This window comes from Coffea arabica, chromosome 7c, assembly GCF_036785885.1.
Source record: "Coffea arabica cultivar ET-39 chromosome 7c, Coffea Arabica ET-39 HiFi, whole genome shotgun sequence".
NCBI lineage: Eukaryota > Viridiplantae > Streptophyta > Magnoliopsida > Gentianales > Rubiaceae > Coffea > Coffea arabica.
The window spans coordinates 9158981-9178659 of record NC_092322.1 but is presented as its reverse complement, the minus strand read 5'-3'; the positions used below and the strand labels follow the sequence as shown (position 1 = coordinate 9178659).

Sequence of the window (19679 nt, the reverse complement as noted above, 5' to 3'; positions counted from 1 at the left end):
AAAACCCGGAAAATGAAGGTTGCACCATGAACAGAAATCCAAAAAATTTCAACCTAATAACCATAATCTCATGACGGAAATCACCAGTTCATTCAGCAAGAGGATCACAAAGTAAATTTATTGCTTAATTGTTTTCTTTCACGAGGTTGCCGGCAGCACATAAAACCATCTTTCTAAGTTGTATATATTAAAGCACCCCAAGACAAATTAACCCTGGATGGACGAGCCTAACAAGGCTCTTTTGGATGTGCTTAGCAACAATATTTGCATAGAATTCAACATCTATATTAGATAATTTTTTTATATAAAGAGAGATTCATGGCAGTGGAAATCATCATTACAGCTAGAAATCAAAGCAGAGCAAGTTTTTGAGGAGAAAAAAAAGATGGCAAAGGAAGACGTTCTTCTTCTTGATTTCTGGGTGAGTCCCTTTTGCAGTAGGGTGAAGATTGCATTGGCTGAGAAAGGTGTTGCTTATCAACAGAGAGGAGAAGACATATTTGGAGGCAAAAGCGAATTGCTCCTAAAATCAAACCCAATTTATCAGAAAGTTCCTGTGCTGTTGCACGATGGGAAACCAATGTGTGAGTCCACCAATATTGTGCACTACATTGACGAGACTTGGCCTTCCCCTCCACTGTTGCCTGCTTCTGCTTATGACCGAGCCAGGGCTCGATTCTGGGCTGACTTTATTGACAAGAAGGTGGGATTTGGCAGCAATCTTCTTTCCCTCCTTTTGCTTTCTATAAATTACTATAACTGACATGAAGTTTCAAGTTTTCGTTTCCTCTGGTATTATCAATTATGTTGCAGTTTAAAAAACTGAAAGGTTAATTTGAAGTAAAATTTCTTTAAACGAGCAGCAATGCAGTCCAAATTAGGCTTAAGAAGAAATAAAATCAACTCATTTAGAATATCCGGTTGCTAATTCTTAACTAAAGATTCATTAGCGTAAACAATGAGGTTTGTTAACTTAGAAACTCAATGGTTAATAGACGATTTACAACTTAAGATGGATTATATATGTTGCATTTCCCATATTCTAAGCCAACTTTTCAAATGCAGTCACCAATGCTTAGACAATCGCCATATTTGCATTACACAAGCCGACAGCACATTCTTTTCTTTTTTTCTTTTAGACACAGGGGGTATCCGGGCTTCGGGTAAGCCGGACCCAACTAATCCCCCTGTGGTTTAAGAAGAGAGGTCCCTTCCCGTTGAATACGGGAATTCTGAGACTCGAACCCTGGTGGGAGGATGGACAACGTACTCTGAGGAGGGGGCGTGACCAACCGATCTACCCAGGTGGGGCAGTCGACAGCACATTCATTGATACAAATGTTCTCGTATTACAACTGAGTCTTTTTAATATTTAGTTTTATTTCTAAATATTTAAAAAAAAAAACCAATTTTGGCTTATATTGCAATTGAAATCGTGTTATAGTATATATATATCAATTGTTGCTAACAAATTTTGTGGTGCAGCTCTTTGATGCTGGTGGCAACATTTGGAAGACAAAAGGTGAAGATCAAGCGGCTGCAAAGAAAGAACTCATTCAAATTCTGAAGTACTTGGAGGGAGGTTTAGGGGACAAAGACTATTTCGGTGGTGATAGCTTTGGATTTGTTGACATTATAGCCATCCCCCTGACCACTTGGTTCTTTGCTTATGAGAAATTTGGGAATTTTAATGTTGAAGAAGAATGTCCCAAATTCGCAGCATGGACGAAGAGGTGTTTGGGAAGAGAAAGCGTTGCCAAAACCCTTCCTGATCCTCAACAGGTTTTTGAATTCGTCAGTATGATGAGGAAGATGCATGGCATTGAATAGAGAAATTGCATGGCATTGTTGGGATTGATCACTTTCTCCTTTTTTTTTTTTTTTTTTTATCTTTTTGTGCTTTGGATTGATCGCAAATAAAAGAAAAAGAATAAAGGACTGGAAAATGGTCCTTCTCCATATCCTTTTCTTTCATGTATTTGGTTGTTTGTGGGCAGAAAGTACGGGACGGGAGAATGAGTCCAATTAGGCCTTGGGCCCTTCCAATTCAACTTCAGGCAGCTGTACTTTGTAAACTCGGTGATTAGCTATTTCATCATCTTTTTATTTCCAAAGAAATCGGCTTTCTGATGATGCACTCTCTTTACATTGGTGGCACACACTTTCAAATTTCAATTCATATAAAAGGTGGGAATTCTTGTATCTTTTTAAGGTTTGAAATTCATATAAATGGTCTTAAAAATTGAAATGTCTCCGTCATTTTTATGAGACGAAGCTTTTTTGTTGTTTCGTAATGGCAATTAGTGTTGTCTGTTCATCAACCGTGTAATGTCTGCAAAAACCCACCTCAATCCATCCGCACCTGTGGATTGGGGCTCACAATTTTCATACCAAACAAATCAAATAAATTTGTCCTTGAGTGTATGCATATAAGTTGGAATAGAGCGTAAATAAATTACAAGTAAAGTGTAGATGATTTATAGTATGGTGTAAAAAAAAAAATGAAAAATGACCATTTTATCTTGAATAGAGAAAGACGGACCTTGTGATGCCCCGATGCTCCTCCCTTCTGATCACCAAAAAAAAAAAAAAAGCGCACCATCTTTGTAAATTCCATTTGCGTGGTGGTGCCAACTATCCAAGTTAGTTACCCCATAGAAAAGAAAAAATAATCCTGCATGCATGGACGAGCCTAGCGAGGCTCGCTTGTTTGTGCTCAGCAACACAAGTCTATCTGCATAGAATTTCACACTTACTGCAGATAACCCTTTTATATAAACAGAAACTCATGGCACTGGAAGCTCATGTCGATTTTCTTGGTTTCTGGACGAGTCCCTATTGCAATAGGTCAAATTTGTATTGGCTGAGAAAGGTGTTGCCTATGAATACGAAGAAGAAGAGATATTTGGAGGCAAAAGAGTAGTATTACTTCAAGATCAAACCCAGTTGTGCAGTACATTGCTGAGACCCCTCCATTGATGCCTTCAAAATCAAACCCAGGGCTGATTATTATTGACAAGGTGTTGGGATTTCGCCGGAACCTTCATTCTTTCCATCCTATTGCTGTAACGTATATTGCTACTATGATTTTTTGGTGAAATTTCAAGGTATTATTATTGTTTCCTTCGTGAAATATCGATCCTATGCATTCCCGATATTGCAATATATCCGTCGATGCCCAACTTGTACGTACGTATATGTATCTTAAATATGAAAACTTCTTAAATTAGGTGAGGTAATGTCGAATATGAGGAGAAATAATATTGATGCCATGGTAAGAAAAAAACTAGGCAAGAAATTTCATACTTATCAAGAGGGCAAAAAGTCCATGAGCAAACAAAATCAAGGCAGGCCCCTATCCTAAAGATTTGACAAAGCTTTTAACATATGTTCTTGGATGAGATAAACGCAGGGCCATAGGGATGGAATGACTCCTGAGTCTAACTTTCTAGCTTGTCCCCTTCCCTTTGTCAATAAGGGGAACCTATGTTTTGGGTGGGCATTTTCCAAAATCAAATCATGTGGACGTAAAGAAAGTCCAGCTGATAGACAACACACTTCAATTAATTAAGCAGGAATGGACTTCATTTTCTGATGGCCATGAAAAAAGATGACACGGGTTTGGGACAACCCTCGTGTGAACTGCCCTACATTGCTAAGATGTTAGGTGGTGGTGAGGTAATCATCTTTGATCTCTGTTCTCTAACCACAGGTCCTTGCACATGGTCCCAAATAATTTTGCTTGTCCAGCTGAATATTCATGCATGTATGTTATAGACTTAGCAATTAATAGCTAGAATCTGCTATCAAATTCAGCCACGTCTTTGAATGAGTTGAATAAGCTTGAAAGGACTCGTATGGATATCTATATATATTTATATATATATATATATATATATATATATATTCCATGATGAATTTTTTTTTTTAAAAAAAAAAAAATAGATGTGCTTTTACAAACAGAAAATCTAGACAGCTAATGACCAAATGTGACATTAATTCGACATGTTTGTTTTGACAAGTTAATGGATACTCCATTCATACAAATTCAGTGGTTCACTGACATCATCATCAGATTAATTCCGATGGACTTTGATAGGTGGGATTAATTACATGAAGTTTCAGAGGATATATTCGATTGATTGATATTGGCGACAAAATTGAAGAATTACAGTCACGTACTCCAGTAATTATCAATTGATTGATACAATTAAGATAAAAGTTCAACTCAAGAACTTCACTTGCCACTCTGCAATTTAATTTTTTCTACTCGTAATGTTCTCAATCTGCATTGATTCCAGCTGGAAATGTGTAGCTCAACCGTTAAATAGATTAAGATAACGATAATTCCGCCTGGCTCTTTCTGTTTAGATAATTCATATTTATTTTGCATGCTATAAAACTTTAGGGTAATTAAGCTGTATGGTTTAGCATTTTTTCATATGATTCTCTCCAAGTTCTAAAAGTTATATATAATTCTTCGTGATTTAGATTTGGTTTTAAGTACTAAAGTGACAGTCCTTCATATAATAATCCTAGTTGAAATGTCAAGATTATCTTTATTTAAAAATTAAGTTAACTAAATTAGTGAAGATATATAAATGGGATTAACTTTTTATATACTTGCTAACAGTGTAGTAATTTTTTTTATACTAATAGTTATGAATTTATGCCACATATGCATAATTTAAAAGTTAAATTTGAATTCATGTTATGTGTCATGATTTAAACCTGTTAGTGTATAAAAAAATATACAGTGATAGTGTACTCATATAAATTTATATCTTATGGACTATGGATAAGACTTTAGCACCCATATTATAGTATTTTTCTATATAACCCTTTTGTAGTTTTCAAATATCTATTTAATCATTGGTTACCAAATAATTTCCATATTGACATTGGGGCACCTTTAACATTTTAGTCAGCTTCTTTATGGAGGATAAGCTCCGTCGTTACGACACTTTAGTTTAAACTATAAAAGGGTCATGGATAACTTTTGTAATTGCAGTAGGGTTGGGTGAATACTGCGAAGCTATAGAAGGATAAACTATAATTAATCCAAAATTCTTTCCAAAACAATAAAAAACACAAACGCATATAATTTTTTTTTTAATCATCCCAATGGCAATGCCATTGAGGAGGGTGATGCATTCTGCGTTAGTATTGCAATGCTGCTATTTCTTTACTACTAAAAGTCAAAGTGCTGAGGATTATTTTTGCATCCTTTCTTTTGCCCCGTGGCTTGACATGAAAACCAGCATGTTTTGTTCATTTATAAACACTTCGCATTTAGTACAAAAGAAGTATTTGTAACCGAGCCATCAATAGGTCCAGAAAACTGGACATGGGGTGGGCATTAGACCCAGCAATTACTGATATGTCTACCTGCAAACTTCATCTCAGTTTGCATGCTATTTATTCATGTCCAGCTCAGGAGACAATGAACAACTGCATAGGACCTTCTTGTTGGTTGTATACTTCTTCTGATTTATGGCTCTTGCAATTCTTGAATACTCACCGATCAATGTAGCAGGTGGTCGATGTTCTGAAGTGATTTAGATTCACAAGATCCCACTATCTTCCTTCTCAATTTTACTGTCCCAAATTGAATATTGGCTACAGTTCATGTACAGGGAAATTTAACCGGAAAAATCCAAATTGTGGATGCCTTCAAAGTTTTCAAACTTGTGCAATTGATTATTCACCAATCATTCACTGCCAATATCAAGTGTTTGATAGTAGCTTTTTCTTTTTTTTTTTTTCTGAAAAATCGTTCTAGGATACCATTTGTGTGAAAAACTAACTTGAAGGAGTCCATATGTTAGTTTTTAAAAAAAAAATAACATTAAATTGGGAAAGTATCTAATTGATGCAAACAAATTTAGTTGTATGCATTTAAATAGTACCGGTGTTAATTGGGTCCTCGATATGTAAATCTTTTTTATTAAGAGCTGTAGGTATTAGTAACATTTAATATGTTCTTAGACAAATTTCCTATTAATGACTTCTTGATCTCTCTTCCTACTATTCCAACATACAAACGAGGTGGAAGTAACTGGTCTGAATGCACAAACCAGAGTTTGGATCGAATATTCCCTATTTAGTACTCGTACAGCTATCAGTTAAACACAGCAGTTCTAATTAAACAAAGAAAACAAATTGCTTCTGGCCGGGGTTTGAGACAGAGTGCTTTCTGGGGTTTGAGAATTCTCTGTCATGGAAAATGATCCCTGGACTAAAAAACTTAATGATGCGGTATCATTTTCCCCTCTATATCATTCGTACAAAGAACTGTACTACTGCCAATAATCCATTGCATCGTCAAAGCTAGCTTGCACATGCAAAATGAAAACAACTACACCGGCAATAAATTTGAAGCCTAGACCTAAGTTATGATGGCATTCATTAATATTGTCTTTACATGCATCCTAGCCATCCATACAAATAGCCCACAACTTTTTGCATCAGTTTTTTAATCGAGTTCCCTCAAGTTTTATGCATGTTTTGTACCCTGCCTATAATATATGGCTGGCTATATATATATATATATATATATATATATATATATACAAGGGCACTCTATGGACCTCCAATCCAAGTGAATAAAATATACTCCTCCTACAGCTACTTGTACTATGCATGGCGCCCTCCTGTACAATCAAGAATGTTGAGTTCAATCGGTGGATGGTAAATTTGGAAGATGGCTACCGGTGGCCATGTGAGAAGGACAAAGCTGGCCACAACTACCAAAATTGATGCTTAAACCAAAGACTGATCATGCCATAAAAGCATCAAGATTAGCAGTTGATTTTTGTCCTTGTGGAAAACCCCCAACCAACAAATGGTTAAATTAATGAACGGTCCAAGGCTCGAAGTAGGAGGGAGTGCATGGACACTCGCATTCTGGAAGTTTAATCTTCATCTTTCCATTATTAATGTAATAAACATATAATACATTTGTCCTGTGTATTTCCTTTATGTTAATTGTTAACCATGAAAGTTTATCATATTAAGGCCATTTCACCTTTCACTGTACAGCAAGCACATCTTTTTTTTTTTTTTTTTTTCGGTTTTGTTTTGTTGCCTAATTTGTGTTCTCGAGGAAAACTGAAAGCCAATGTCGGAAAAGTGAAACCTTCTCAGCTATAGGAACTATTAGAAGAAAGGCGACATAAAAGGCTCAGATGGGTCAAAATGAGAATCTATTAATTGCATGCATGAGGTGATTATCCGAGTGATTAGAAGATTGTAATCAATAGGTTTGAACTTTAAGTCAAGCGAGCGATGAGAAAGTCGGGTTGAATTGCATGGTCCTACTACGTTTTTACCTTTGCCAGAATGAAGGGTCCTACTACGTTTTTGGCTGACTTTTTGCGAACCTAACTTTGGAAGCATTTGATTTCTACTGGTACTGGTGCATACAAACAAAGCGAAAGATAATGAGGGGTTTTCGGTCATGATCCAGACTGACAACAAATTGACACTAAAGAAAGGAAGCAAGCAAAAAGGCCTGGATATTGCTAGATATTCAAGAACAAGATGTCAACAATGTTGGCAGTTTCAATGATCTTCTTCGTTATACTCACTTTTTCACTCTGCGGGGCATGATTTGCACAAAATGTACATCAATTCAATGCTAGTGCCTCATGAAGTCTAATCTAATTTGAGAAAAAGTTTAAGATGCATAATATTTTGAAGAAAAAATGAATAATAGTGATATTCGGGCTTCTAAATTAGTTCCTAGCACTTCAATTCACTCGCCGAAAAGTGCCACTAAAGAAGAATACAAGCAACTATGGCCTTGTTTAACAGCAATTTTTGCTATGTTTTTTGTGAACACATTTTCAATCATTTTTTTATCTCATATATGTTAAATCGTTACAATAATTTTACCATAAAAAATTTAGAAAAATACAATCCAAACAACAATTGAAGAGTGCGTGGGAGGCTAAAAAGAGTTGTAGTGTTTTAGCTCGCAACTTACTTCGAGAAAGTACTGAAAATTACAGCAATAAATGTGGCCAAAGACTATCCTTATTTCAAGGGAGATGAAGGGCGAGATGTACAAAATCTTGAAATCTTGTACCATAAAAGAACCTTGGTGAACAGTTTCAAACAACCTTTCAATTAGGGAGAAATAACAGTGAAAGGTCATAATCTCGGGTGATTAGATTGGATAGCCTAAAATAATATGTACTCTATGAGCATGTTCTAATGCTGAACACGTGCGGTTTAGTTGAATAACTTCCATAATAAAACAAACAAAAGACTCGGCTCCATGCCTCCATCCTCTTTCTTCTGCACAACACCCTAAGTATGGGAGCTGTCATGATGGAAGAAGAAGAATAGGATTACTACTACTGCTACTATCATTCTCTGCACTACCCAAGAAAAAAAAAGCAAAAGAAAGATTGAAAGTCGAGAAGTAGTGAAGTGAAGTGAAATGGAGGGATCCCATCACACTTTTTCGCTTCATTTCCGTCTCTTTCTCTTTTTTTTTTTTTTTTTTTTTTAACTCTTTTTAACTTCCAAACCAAGAATTTCCAGGAGTGCTACTACTAGTTGAGTCATCAAGTTCTACTGCCATAGTGATAGTGCCACTTGAAAGTTGAAAGTTTGAAACCAAGAAAAGAAGCTCTTCTCTCTCTTCTCTTGCTCTCTTTTAACTGCACTGAAATGCTCTTCTTCTGACTACAAGCTTTCACACATTCTCTTGTGTTTTAAGGTTCCCCTGAAAGGAAACCAAATCCTTTGTTCTCTGTTCCTCTTGCCCCTCTCACTCCCTCCTTCCCGTATTCTTATTGCTTCTTTCTATATTAAACATTCTTCAACTTTACATGAGTTCTCTGGGAAAATATGGGTGAAGAACATGTAGCATTGTGCCCTTCTGATAGAGCAGTTGAACAGGTTTTGCACCCCTCCTTTTCTTTCTTTGAATTCTTTAGAGTTTAATGGATTTGAAATTTGAATAATGTCTATATACCAGTTTTTTCTCTTGTTATCTGCCTCAGAATGCCTAGCCTATGACCATAGTTTATTACTACTGGAAAGAAACTTAAAAATCCAACTTGGGATCAGTGCTGTTTCGATTTATGGAGTTGCTATCAATGTTTCTGGAAATTCTGCTTGTATTTGTGTTCTACATCAGTAAAAATATTTGCTTTTCATTTTTCTGTTTTGTTTCTAGTGCTATTGAAGGTGTAATATTGAGTTTAATTGTCACCATTTGTTCTTTTCCCAGAAAATTTCTGCTAAATATTTAGTGAAATAACCCATCATTTACATGCCAAATTGCTATTTTTCTTCGACTGCATGTTTAGTATTCTTTAATCTTATTCAACGAAGTTGGAGGTCTTCAAATTGCTGAAATGACATCTATAAGAAATTTAGAAATTAAAGTTAAGACATAAAAACTTGGTTTGTGCCTTACCCAACTTTCTGCTAGTTGTTGAATGTTATTGATTTGCACCATATTGCGCTTTAAGATTTTTCTGCTCATTTGACCGCTGGTAATGAATGTCCAAGTGACCTTTGCTTTTCTCTACCCTTTTTCCTTCCTTTCTGTTCATGTTATGATTACAGCTAAATTATCGTCTCAGTTTGTGGAAATTTGCTAGAGCAATTGGTTGATCTCAACTTCCTCTGTATTTGATCCATCCAAGAATTGTGCATTTGTGTGCAGAAGACAAATTCTTTTTCTAAGCTACTTTCTTTGGGATGTATAGTTTGAACTTCATAAACTTAGCATTATTGCTTAGCTTAGGGCCTTAGGCTTCATAATTGTTGCACTAATCCTAAGCCAAATGCAGGCAATTGTTGCGTTGAAGAAGGGTGCACACCTTCTGAAGTATGGCAGAAGAGGGAAGCCCAAATTCTGCCCCTTTAGGCTTTCCATGGTAAGCTTAAAAAGACCTAACATGATATTGTGTTGTGAGACTCCACTGTGCAAAAGCTTGTAGTTCATCTTGTGGATAGTAATAGAAAGTCTCATTCAGGGATGAGTGGATGAATTCAGCTTATCAGAATATTGTCTGTTGTGTTCCTTGAAAGTTCCTACTTTGGGTAGGGGATGAAGCTCCAAAAGGCATAATTGCAGTAATCTTAAATTTATACCAGCTAGCTGGCATCTACTGGTCTTCCTAAGGTTTTTGTGTCTGTCAATAAACAGCATTCCACTTAATAATTTTTGAGAAAAACAGAAAGCAGAATGATATCTTTTGATTTTAGGCCTTCAAGTTTGATATCGAGTAAATAAAAATGGCTGGAACATGTTACTGTGGAAAGCAACTGTAAGTGTCAACTGAAACTTGAAATGAACATTATTTAATCATTTAAATTATTTGTTATGCAGATTACCTTTTGCGACTTTTATTAGATAAACTGGGAGAAATCTCAGGCATGTTGCTATCTAAGAAGAAGTCCCCATATTTTTGTGCACCCTTATTTATTCACTTCCTATTTGCCCAAAAGTTTTGTTGCACTCTACCTCTTAGCCTAATTGAATTGACTTGATAACAGCTCAATCAAGTTGACCAGTCTTTCAGGTGTTTTTCTTTTTTTAATTGTTGCTCCTTGTTTAATTTTTCTTGACCTGAAAATCAATATTTTTGTAAGTCTGAAAGATGGTTTTGATTTCAGGATGAGAAATCTTTGATTTGGTATTCTGGTGAGATGGAAAAACAACTGAAATTAAGCTCGGTTACGAACATCATTCGCGGTCAAAATACTGTGAGTAGAATGAACTGTCTCTTTTGGGATTTTTTTTTCCATTTTGTGATATAGACGCCCTGTTAATCTATGATGCTGAATTTCAGAAACAAATGAAACCAGAAAGAGAAAGTCAAAGTTTTGCACTTATCTATGCGAATGGTGAACGCTCTCTTGATCTGGTAGTGGATTTATTTGTATAAATTTTGCATTCCTCGATCATATTGTCCTTACTAATGTGTATGCTTATTCTCTCTTTTTCATGCAGATCTGCAAGGACAAAGCACAGGCTGATTCTTGGTTTTTAGGCTTGAAATCTATAATATCCAGGAGTCACCATCGTAGATTGTTTGGCACATTGAAAAACCAGAGATGGGCTCAAAGTTGTGTCAATAGTCCAGCTAGTTACATGCGGAGGAAGCAAATTCTTGGAATCACAGAAGAGACAGCTAAATCATCTCAGGTTCTTATTACCTTTCTTTACCTGGTTATTAAAACAAGAAGCTGAACCGAAGAAGAGGTCTTCTTTTTAGGATTTTCTCAGAACGTCTTCATTTCTTGTTTTGGTGTATCTGTTTTGTTTGTCATTCCTTAAGCAGAATAAGGTTGCAACATGCTGGATAAAATTAAAGGGTGTACTAATTATGAAGTTGTACTTGGCTCAAAAAGAGGAGAAGTTTTACTTGGATTAATTTCAAATAGCAACATTGAATAATTGGATTTAAGACCTTGAAGACAGTAAGATTAGAAAATGATTAACGTCTGAAAGATAATTTCATACTAATATGAAATGTGAGTAATACTTCAATTGGAGACAAACAGCATCTTGATGGTAAATGCAGTCAAGTGATAGTTCCAGTTGATTGTCCACTATTGCAGCTGTTTATAACTGATGTTACAGATAACTTGGCTTAGATGCATATCTGTAAAAACATCATATATGTTTCATTTCAAATAACCAAACAACTTTGACCTGGTAGTATGTGCACTCAACTCAAAGAATCCTATCAAGCTAATAGTGGACATTATGATAAATTTTAGTTCGTTTTTGTTGGAAGGTTCACGGGCATTTGTGTTTCCCAGAGAAAAGTCATTCCCAATTTTTTGGTTTTCTTACTTGTCTTCCTTGGAATCTAGTTGATGCCTGGTTCTTTTCGGATTCTAGTTTACTCCTTGTCTTCCTATGCTCATCAGATTCTAAGTCATTGAGAACTTATTTAGCTTTACTGATGTGAAGTTTCAAAGCATAGATGGGAGTCCTGCACAATCATTTTCAGAGAGGTGTTTTTCGGATGGGTTATCATGTTCTTCTGATAGCTTTTATTCGGAGTCAAGTCTATCAAGTACCCAAAATTCCGTGGATAACTTTAACACAAGTTCTCCATGTCTTGGTCCTGATGATCTAAATAAGAAAGAAGCAGTTTGTGCCAATACAAGAACCCACGTTCACAGCCTTAGTCAGCTTGGGAGACCTCCTCGTAATTTTACTCAATTAGGAATGGATGTCTTAAGAGATCTTCTGATTTGGGGAGGAGGAGTAGAAGGAGGATGTTTTGCTGGCGGTGAAGAGCAATGTGATGCATTAATACCCAAAGTGCTGGATTCGACCATGATGCTTGATGTGCAATCAGTGTCTTTAGGGGGGAAACATGCTGCCTTAGTCACCAAACAAGGGGAAGTCTTCTGTTGGGGTGAAGGAAAGAGGGGAAGGCTTGGTCACAAACTTGATATGGATTCTGAATGTCCAAAAATTGTTGACTCCCTTAGCGGGGTTTTTGTAAAATCTGTTACATGTGGTGAATATCAGACCTGTGCTCTTGCAGATTCTGGTGAGTTGTACACGTGGGGTGATGGTGGTTGTAGTGCCGATTCAGCAGGTGGAGATACAAAGCAAAGCCATTGGCTGCCAAACAGACTTTGTGGGTTGCAGGATGGTGTTTCGATAGCCAATGTTGCTTGTGGAGCATGGCATACAGCTATTGTATCTGCAAATGGGCAATTATTTACTTTTGGTGATGGAACATTTGGAGTACTTGGTCATGGAAATGTCCAAAGCATTTCACGTCCTAAAGAAGTCGAGTCACTTGTTGGGCTATGGGTAAAATCTGTTGCATGTGGTCCATGGCACACAGCTGCAATAGTGGAAGTTGTGACAGATTGTTTTAAAATCAAGCGTAAAGGAGGGAAGTTATTTACTTGGGGAGACGGGGATAAAGGAAAGCTTGGTCATTCGGATCAAGAGAGGAAGCTTTTACCAACATGTGTCACAGAACTTGTTGATCAAGATTTTGTTCAAGTTGCGTGTGGAAGAGTGTTGACTGCTGGACTGACTAATATGGGTAAGATATATTCAATGGGGAGTGCAGAGCATGGGCAACTGGGAAATCCTCATGCCAGGGATAAATCAATAACAATTGTACAAGGGAAGCTAAAAGATGAGTATGTTAAAGAGATCTCTGTAGGTTCTAGTCACATTGCTGCCTTAACCTCAAGGGGCAACGTTTTCACATGGGGAAAAGGTGCAAATGGACAATTGGGACTGGGTGATAGAAGGGATAGAAACTCTCCAACTTTAGTAGAAGCCCTCAGGGACAGGCAGGTAGAACATATTACCTGTGGATCAAGCTCTACAGCTGCTATTTGTTTGCACAAATCTGTTGCTACAACTGATCAATCAGCTTGCAAAGGATGTGGGACAGCTTTTGGATTTACAAGGAAGAAGCAAAACTGCTACAATTGTGGGCTTTTGTTCTGCCGTGCATGCTGCAGCAAGAAAGCTAGTAATGCATCTTTAGCACCTAGCAAAGTTAAGTCATTTCGCGTGTGTGATCCATGCTTTAAAAAGTTGCAAAAAATAGCTGATTCTGATGGACAGTATAAGCTTGATTCTCAGAGCCCAAGACTATTATTAACATCACTGAAGGCTATGTCTGATGAAAAGGAATACAGAGGAGACGGAAGTGGTGCATGGAGTAGAATGAAATTGACAACAAATTACTCTGAAGAGAAGGTTCAAGGGGACAAACAGCAGCCCTTGGACTCCACTTCATCTTCATTGGGTGGATTGCACAGGTGGGGGCAGGTTCCTTGCCCTCGAGCTTTTAGAATAAACTCTGGAGACCAAAGAATTCCCCATCTGTCTTCCCTTTCACCTTTGAGGACTCAATTAGCTTCCTCTTCTCCAGCTAACTTCCAAGCACTTCCTTTGGTTGTGAAATCTGCATCTTTTGCTGCTATGAATCAAGAGAAGGACGCTTTGCAATCAGATGAATTCCTTGAAGAAATACGGAAGCTAAGGATTCAAGTATATTCTTGCCCCTTCTCTTTGAGATCAAATTTCTGCAGCTTATACTTGCCTTTTAACAGTATTTCGTGGAGGTATTAACTGTCTGTCTGTGTCCCTCTCTCTCACTCTCACAAATTCACACACAACACAAAACAAACAGTCCAACAATAATTGATCAGTACCATAGCTTATGCTGAAAGCGAAACAGTAGTTTTGTAGGCTTAGAAGGAAATTTGTTGCCTGGAGGGAAGGGTTGTGAGGATGGGGGAGGCATGTGTGGTGAAAATGGACAAGTCTCCCTATTATGTGGCTTAGAAACAGTTTTACCTTTTTGATGATCACCTTGTCCTAGCTTCCTCTTAAAAAGAAGATTTTGGCTTAATTAGCTATATGCAAGTGTATTAAACATGGAAGTGGAAACCCTGAGGTTTGGTAATTGTGGAGGATTTGTAAGACTTTGTTTGGGTCAAGCAAAGGACTTGTGAAAGGATGTAGCTAGGGGACTTAATGACCAAGAGAGCCTTTCTGCATAGCTTGTTTGACATAATGAGGAACTCACGAATTTGAACGGGAAAGTGTGTCATACAAAAGATCTAGCTATGCAATGCATATTTCTTTCATCTACTTTGAAACTGATGAAAGATGTTCAAAGCATATACCTCATGCTTTTTGTACTAAAGTATTGCTGAAGTGGTAAGAGTTTTGTAGTCTCCCAAGTTTGCTACTTTGATGAACTAGTAAACCATTGAAATGAAGTTCTTGATGTCGTTATATTCAAATTGTCTCTTCTACACTAGGTTTTGGGAAGTGTGATATAGTCTCTTACTTCACTAGCGAACCATTGAAACAAATTTCGTCACGTCGTTGTATTCTGTTGTGTCTCTTCTACACTAGGTTAGTAATTCAGTGGAGTTTTGTTTCACTGACAATTTTGTGTGTGAATTATTTTGAAAATTAATTTTTCAATGCTTAGCCTTTCATGCAAACAAAAAGGTTCTCACTTGTACTTCCACTGTCTTCGTTTTTTGAAAGTCTGAGAGTCTTAAAAAGCTATGCCAAAAAAGAGATGAGGAAATTCAAGAATGTCGACGAAAACTTGAGGAAGTGTGGGCACTTGCAAAGGAGGAAGCTGCCAAGAGTAAAGCAGCAAAGGAAGTTATAAAAGCTCTTACATCAAGGGTAATTTTATCTGAATTCATCAGATTGAAGTAGACTGTCCCTGCATCGCATCCATTATTTTGAACATCATTTGCTAGTGGTGAAAATTTTTTTACCAGCTTAATGCTGAATTTAAAATATTAATTTTGACTTCAATGTTACATAACACTGGATTTATTTCTTACTTGAGAAAAGTTTCACAGGATATCTTGTGTTCTTTATTGCAGCTTCAAACAATGTCAGAGAAACTCTCTGCTGAAAGGGATCTTAAAGATCAAGGTAGTGTGGAGAAATTCACATCCATATCGTCCTCTCAAGTTGTTACTACATGTGAGCCTCCTGAAGTATGTCGAATGGAAGACAGAAGAGTGGATAGTGTATGCAATTCTCCAATGCTTTTTTCCAACACATTGAAGTATCTCCGAGATAAACACCGTAATGGAGATGCTGCATCAGTAGAGAAATCCTGTGCAGAAAAAGTAGATACTGAACAACTTGGAATAAAGTCCTTGAAGCTCGAATGGGTAGAACAGTATCAACCTGGCATCTACATCACACTCACAGCACTGCCAAATGGACAGAAGGCCCTCAGGCGAGTTAGATTCAGGTAACCATTTCTTCTTGGCGGTAAAACTTTATGGTTATGCATGCAAGATTTGCTGTCAAAACAGCCTTGGAGCATAGAGATAGTTTGCATATTATAGGAGCATAAATTAAAAAATATATATTAAATTGCGTCACCACTACCATTCAGGTCAGCTTCTCATTATGAATTCTGGGTAGCATTCTGCGTTCACTCCGATAACCTTGATCCAGAACAAGAGAGGAGTGAACTTTGAGCAGCTAATATAGGATTATTACAATACCTTAATTTGTTTAGTTTGTCTTGATTACGATAGGTATAATATGTGCCAGCTCTTATTTTTATTGGCATGGGATTTTGCAGTCGGAAAAAGTTTTCCGAGAGAGAGGCAGAAAGATGGTGGGATGAGAATCAACTGTTAGTGTATCAAAAATTTGAGATTGAGGAATATACAAGTTCAAATCAAGGTATGATGGTGTTATGAGGTTTCCTTTGGCTTCACAGCATCTTCTACTCTTAGTGATGCATCGTTCAAATAGCTTTTTCATGTTACCAAATGCAAAAGGCTATTAGTAATTACATTTGCCTGAAAATTTTGTCTTCTGGCTTTTGCTGCCACAAAAGTTTTTCATCCATGTTGTCATCTTTTGTATCAATTTGATTCTCACAGTTTACTCTTGATGGTGGGTTTTGAAACTTACTTTTTGTTTCTGGAGGGATTCTTTGCCACCTGAGTCTAACAATTGTGTATCCTTTCAATGTCCTGCTGCCCAATCTATTAATCTGTGACTGTGTTTGATAGGCAGGTGTTTCTGAAACATGTACGAAAAGTGTGGGATAGGATAATGAAGATTAATGCTATTTTAAATTTGTATACATTAAGATAGCTTTTCTTACCCCAGGCAATTTTATTCAGTTGATTTTCGCCATTTTTACGTATTCTTGTTACCATATGAATTTTGTTTTCCATCTGGGTTCGTAGCCAAAAAAAAAAAAAAAAAAAAAGATCCTGTGCCATGCTTGATCCTGACCAGAAGAATGCTTTTGGAAAGTAATAAAGATTCTTATTGTAATTTGCCCATCTCAGTATATTTTTCATTTCAAAATCATTCTAAAAAATTATTAGAAGAAAACCAGTTGAATTTTTAATGAGGGATTTATCTAAAAGGAAATGTAAATCAGGATTCTTCCATCCAATCTAACATGTTGTAGTAGCAATGAAGGTGTATTTGGTTGGACATTCTTGAATGAATCAAAGTATTGCGTCCGTAAGCAAATGCAAATTGGGAGCCCTGAAATCTTTTCACTAAAAAATAGTTTTAAAAATAACCATAGAGTAGTAGCACACGCTTACAAGGTACTGAAAGAGTCAAGATTGGTTGTTTTTAATAGGTGATAATCTAGAATGCATATTATAATTAACTTTTGAGATTAATCCTTTCTATTCTATCTGTCAGTGTATATATTTACTTACGGATCTTAAATACATGTTACACATACAAAATTTGATGTTTAAATACTTAAACAACAAAATTTGCACGTCCAACATACATCTAGACCTGTAAATGTATGTACCATCATCCATGCATAAAAGATTTCTTCTAACTTTTTTTTTTTTTTTTTTTTACTACACAAACAAATGTTAGTTGTTTTAAAGGCAAGCTCGTGGAATTACGGCCAATAAAGTTAATGTCTTTGTCCGACATTGGACCACGGCCTACTTTTACCATCTCAGCACTGATTGAGAATTAAGAAAGTGAAATAGGAGCAGAACAAGGTTCAAAGTTCATGACGGCTTGAATACTTTTGAGTAAAACTTGATGGAGCTTTGCTTCACTTGTACCTTGAATTGACGTGTAAAAAATACCCACGGATCAGTGAATCAAACCTTTCTACTCATGTAAGAGTAGACGCAAACTAAGCCAAATCCTCAAAATCTGTCTGTGGGCAGTGGGCCTCTGTGTCTTTCTTGTGATAGCTCAACCTACGATAGACAATGTTTTAAAACCCGTACAGTTAATTGAACCGGTGACTGGTGAGATGTTCGGGTCAAGGTTCAACTGGTCGGATTGATTCAATCCTGATTTAATAAATTTTTTAAAAAATAATTTATATATATGCACAACATAAGGCATACAATGGACTAATTTAAAACTTTATATGATGAAAAGTTTAATATTTTCAAAGAACTTGGATTTTTAAAAAATAAAAAATTTAAATTATAAGTTAAAACAAATAAATTTCATCTCAATTTCAATTATATCTATCAAAAAAATAATCTTAAATCCAACCCAAAAATATCACAATATTTTGAAATTATACAAAATTCACATCTATGGGAATTAGACATCGTGAGTTTAAATTTTAATTCGCGTTTTTGGGATTTAGAAATTGCAACTTAAAAAAAAATGAAGTTTGGAGTTTGGAAAAAGTTGGGAGAATCGAAAATAAAGATGGAAACTTGATAAGAAACAAAAAATGAGATGAAGTGAGTGGTTGTGTCATTTAATAATTAGTCTTTAGAATTAAAGAAAAATAATTCTTTTTTTAATTTAAAAGACAAAATCAAAATTAAAAGATAGAAGAAAACAAAAGATGGAAGAAAACATCAATAAATTAAAACAAAAGAGGTTGGATTAAAAGGGGGTTGACAAAAGAAAAGAGAATAGAGGGAGTTGAAAAGTAGAAAGAAAGAGTCACGAGAAGATGATATTTTATAGGGAAAATTGAGAAATGAAAGATAAATATTTGTTTCATATAAATGTGTTATCAAAAGAGACTAATTGAATGTGATAGTGCGGTGGTTATTGCGTCGGACTTCAATAGCAAAGGTTTCAAGTTCAATTCATTGATTCATTGGATTTATCGGTTTTGACGAGTTTGACTAGTTATTTGATACTTTCAACTTTAGTATAGAATCGGACCAATGTCATGGTGGATTCGCAGTTCAACCTATCAAACCGACCGGTTTGGTCCGATTTTCAAAACATTGACGATGGATGGAACTTCTGATGCGGAAAGTATGAAATACTACGAGTTTTACTTGTAGAAATGTTGTTGTAGAAGTTAGCTTACAACTTCTCTTGTCGAGGAACTTTTGATTAAATTTTGACTTTCTTGTCTGTTTTTTCTTGCACTAGATATCATTTATGTTGGTGATGCCAGCTAAAACCGGCTACAAAAAAAAATTTGGCATCTCTGCCTATCTTTTGTCTTAAATAGTGAGGACAAAAGATATTAAAGGACATAATGGAAAACTTACTTAGTATTATAATACTAATAAATTAGTATCAAGCCCAAAAAGAAAAAATAAATTAGTATCAAATAATAATGGTGGATCACACATTGTCCATTTACATGTTCAGTGATTTGTATTAATACATCATGTAGCATGTCACGTATAGAGTATGTAAAATACCTGCTGAGCATGATGTAATATTTGAGCTTTTCATTGTGCCCAACATTCCAAAAAATGGTCCAGAAAATACTAGGAAATAAAAAGGATACAATTGCCTAATAGGGACTACGGTTGTGTGAATTATTGCTCGTTTTAGGGTTTATTTTTCCTCATAATTGCTTAATTTGGCACTAACTTTTTTTTTTCTTCTTTTGTTCTTTTTCATGTGGAGGGCCTTCTCTAACATTTGCATTAAATCCTTTGACACTAATTTGGATAACTGGACCGGAGTATGGTAATATTTTCTAGTATGATGAAATAAATAATTTAAAAACAATAAACAAATCTAAAAATACTCAATTTTTTTTCCTGTACATGTATGTCCAGATGATTTTAAGAAATGAAAAAATGTACACAATTGTAACACATTATAATGTCTCTTGTAGCCTTGTTGATCACAACAACTTAATTAATAAGCTAAAATATATGAAGAAATAAATTAAAATCAAGCGACCTAATTGACCAACTTCCACAAACAGATTGAG

General features: G+C 35.9%; 2 protein-coding genes across 2 annotated transcripts; both read left to right on the top strand.

The window, feature by feature from the left end:
• Positions 1-326: 326 nt before the first annotated feature.
• LOC113698308 (probable glutathione S-transferase parC) lies at positions 327-2133 on the top strand. Its single transcript, XM_027218086.2, has 2 exons — positions 327-703; positions 1486-2133. The coding sequence occupies exons 1-2, from the start codon at positions 386-388 to the stop codon at positions 1828-1830; spliced, it is 663 nt and encodes a 220-aa protein (XP_027073887.1). The 5' UTR covers positions 327-385; the 3' UTR covers positions 1831-2133.
• Positions 2134-8295: 6162 nt separating this feature from the next.
• Positions 8296-16648, top strand: LOC113699043 (PH, RCC1 and FYVE domains-containing protein 1). Its single transcript, XM_027219084.2, has 9 exons — positions 8296-8910; positions 9813-9899; positions 10642-10731; positions 10818-10892; positions 10979-11173; positions 11948-14014; positions 15029-15175; positions 15382-15761; positions 16101-16648. The coding sequence occupies exons 1-9, from the start codon at positions 8860-8862 to the stop codon at positions 16219-16221; spliced, it is 3213 nt and encodes a 1070-aa protein (XP_027074885.2). The 5' UTR covers positions 8296-8859; the 3' UTR covers positions 16222-16648.
• Positions 16649-19679: the final 3031 nt, after the last annotated feature.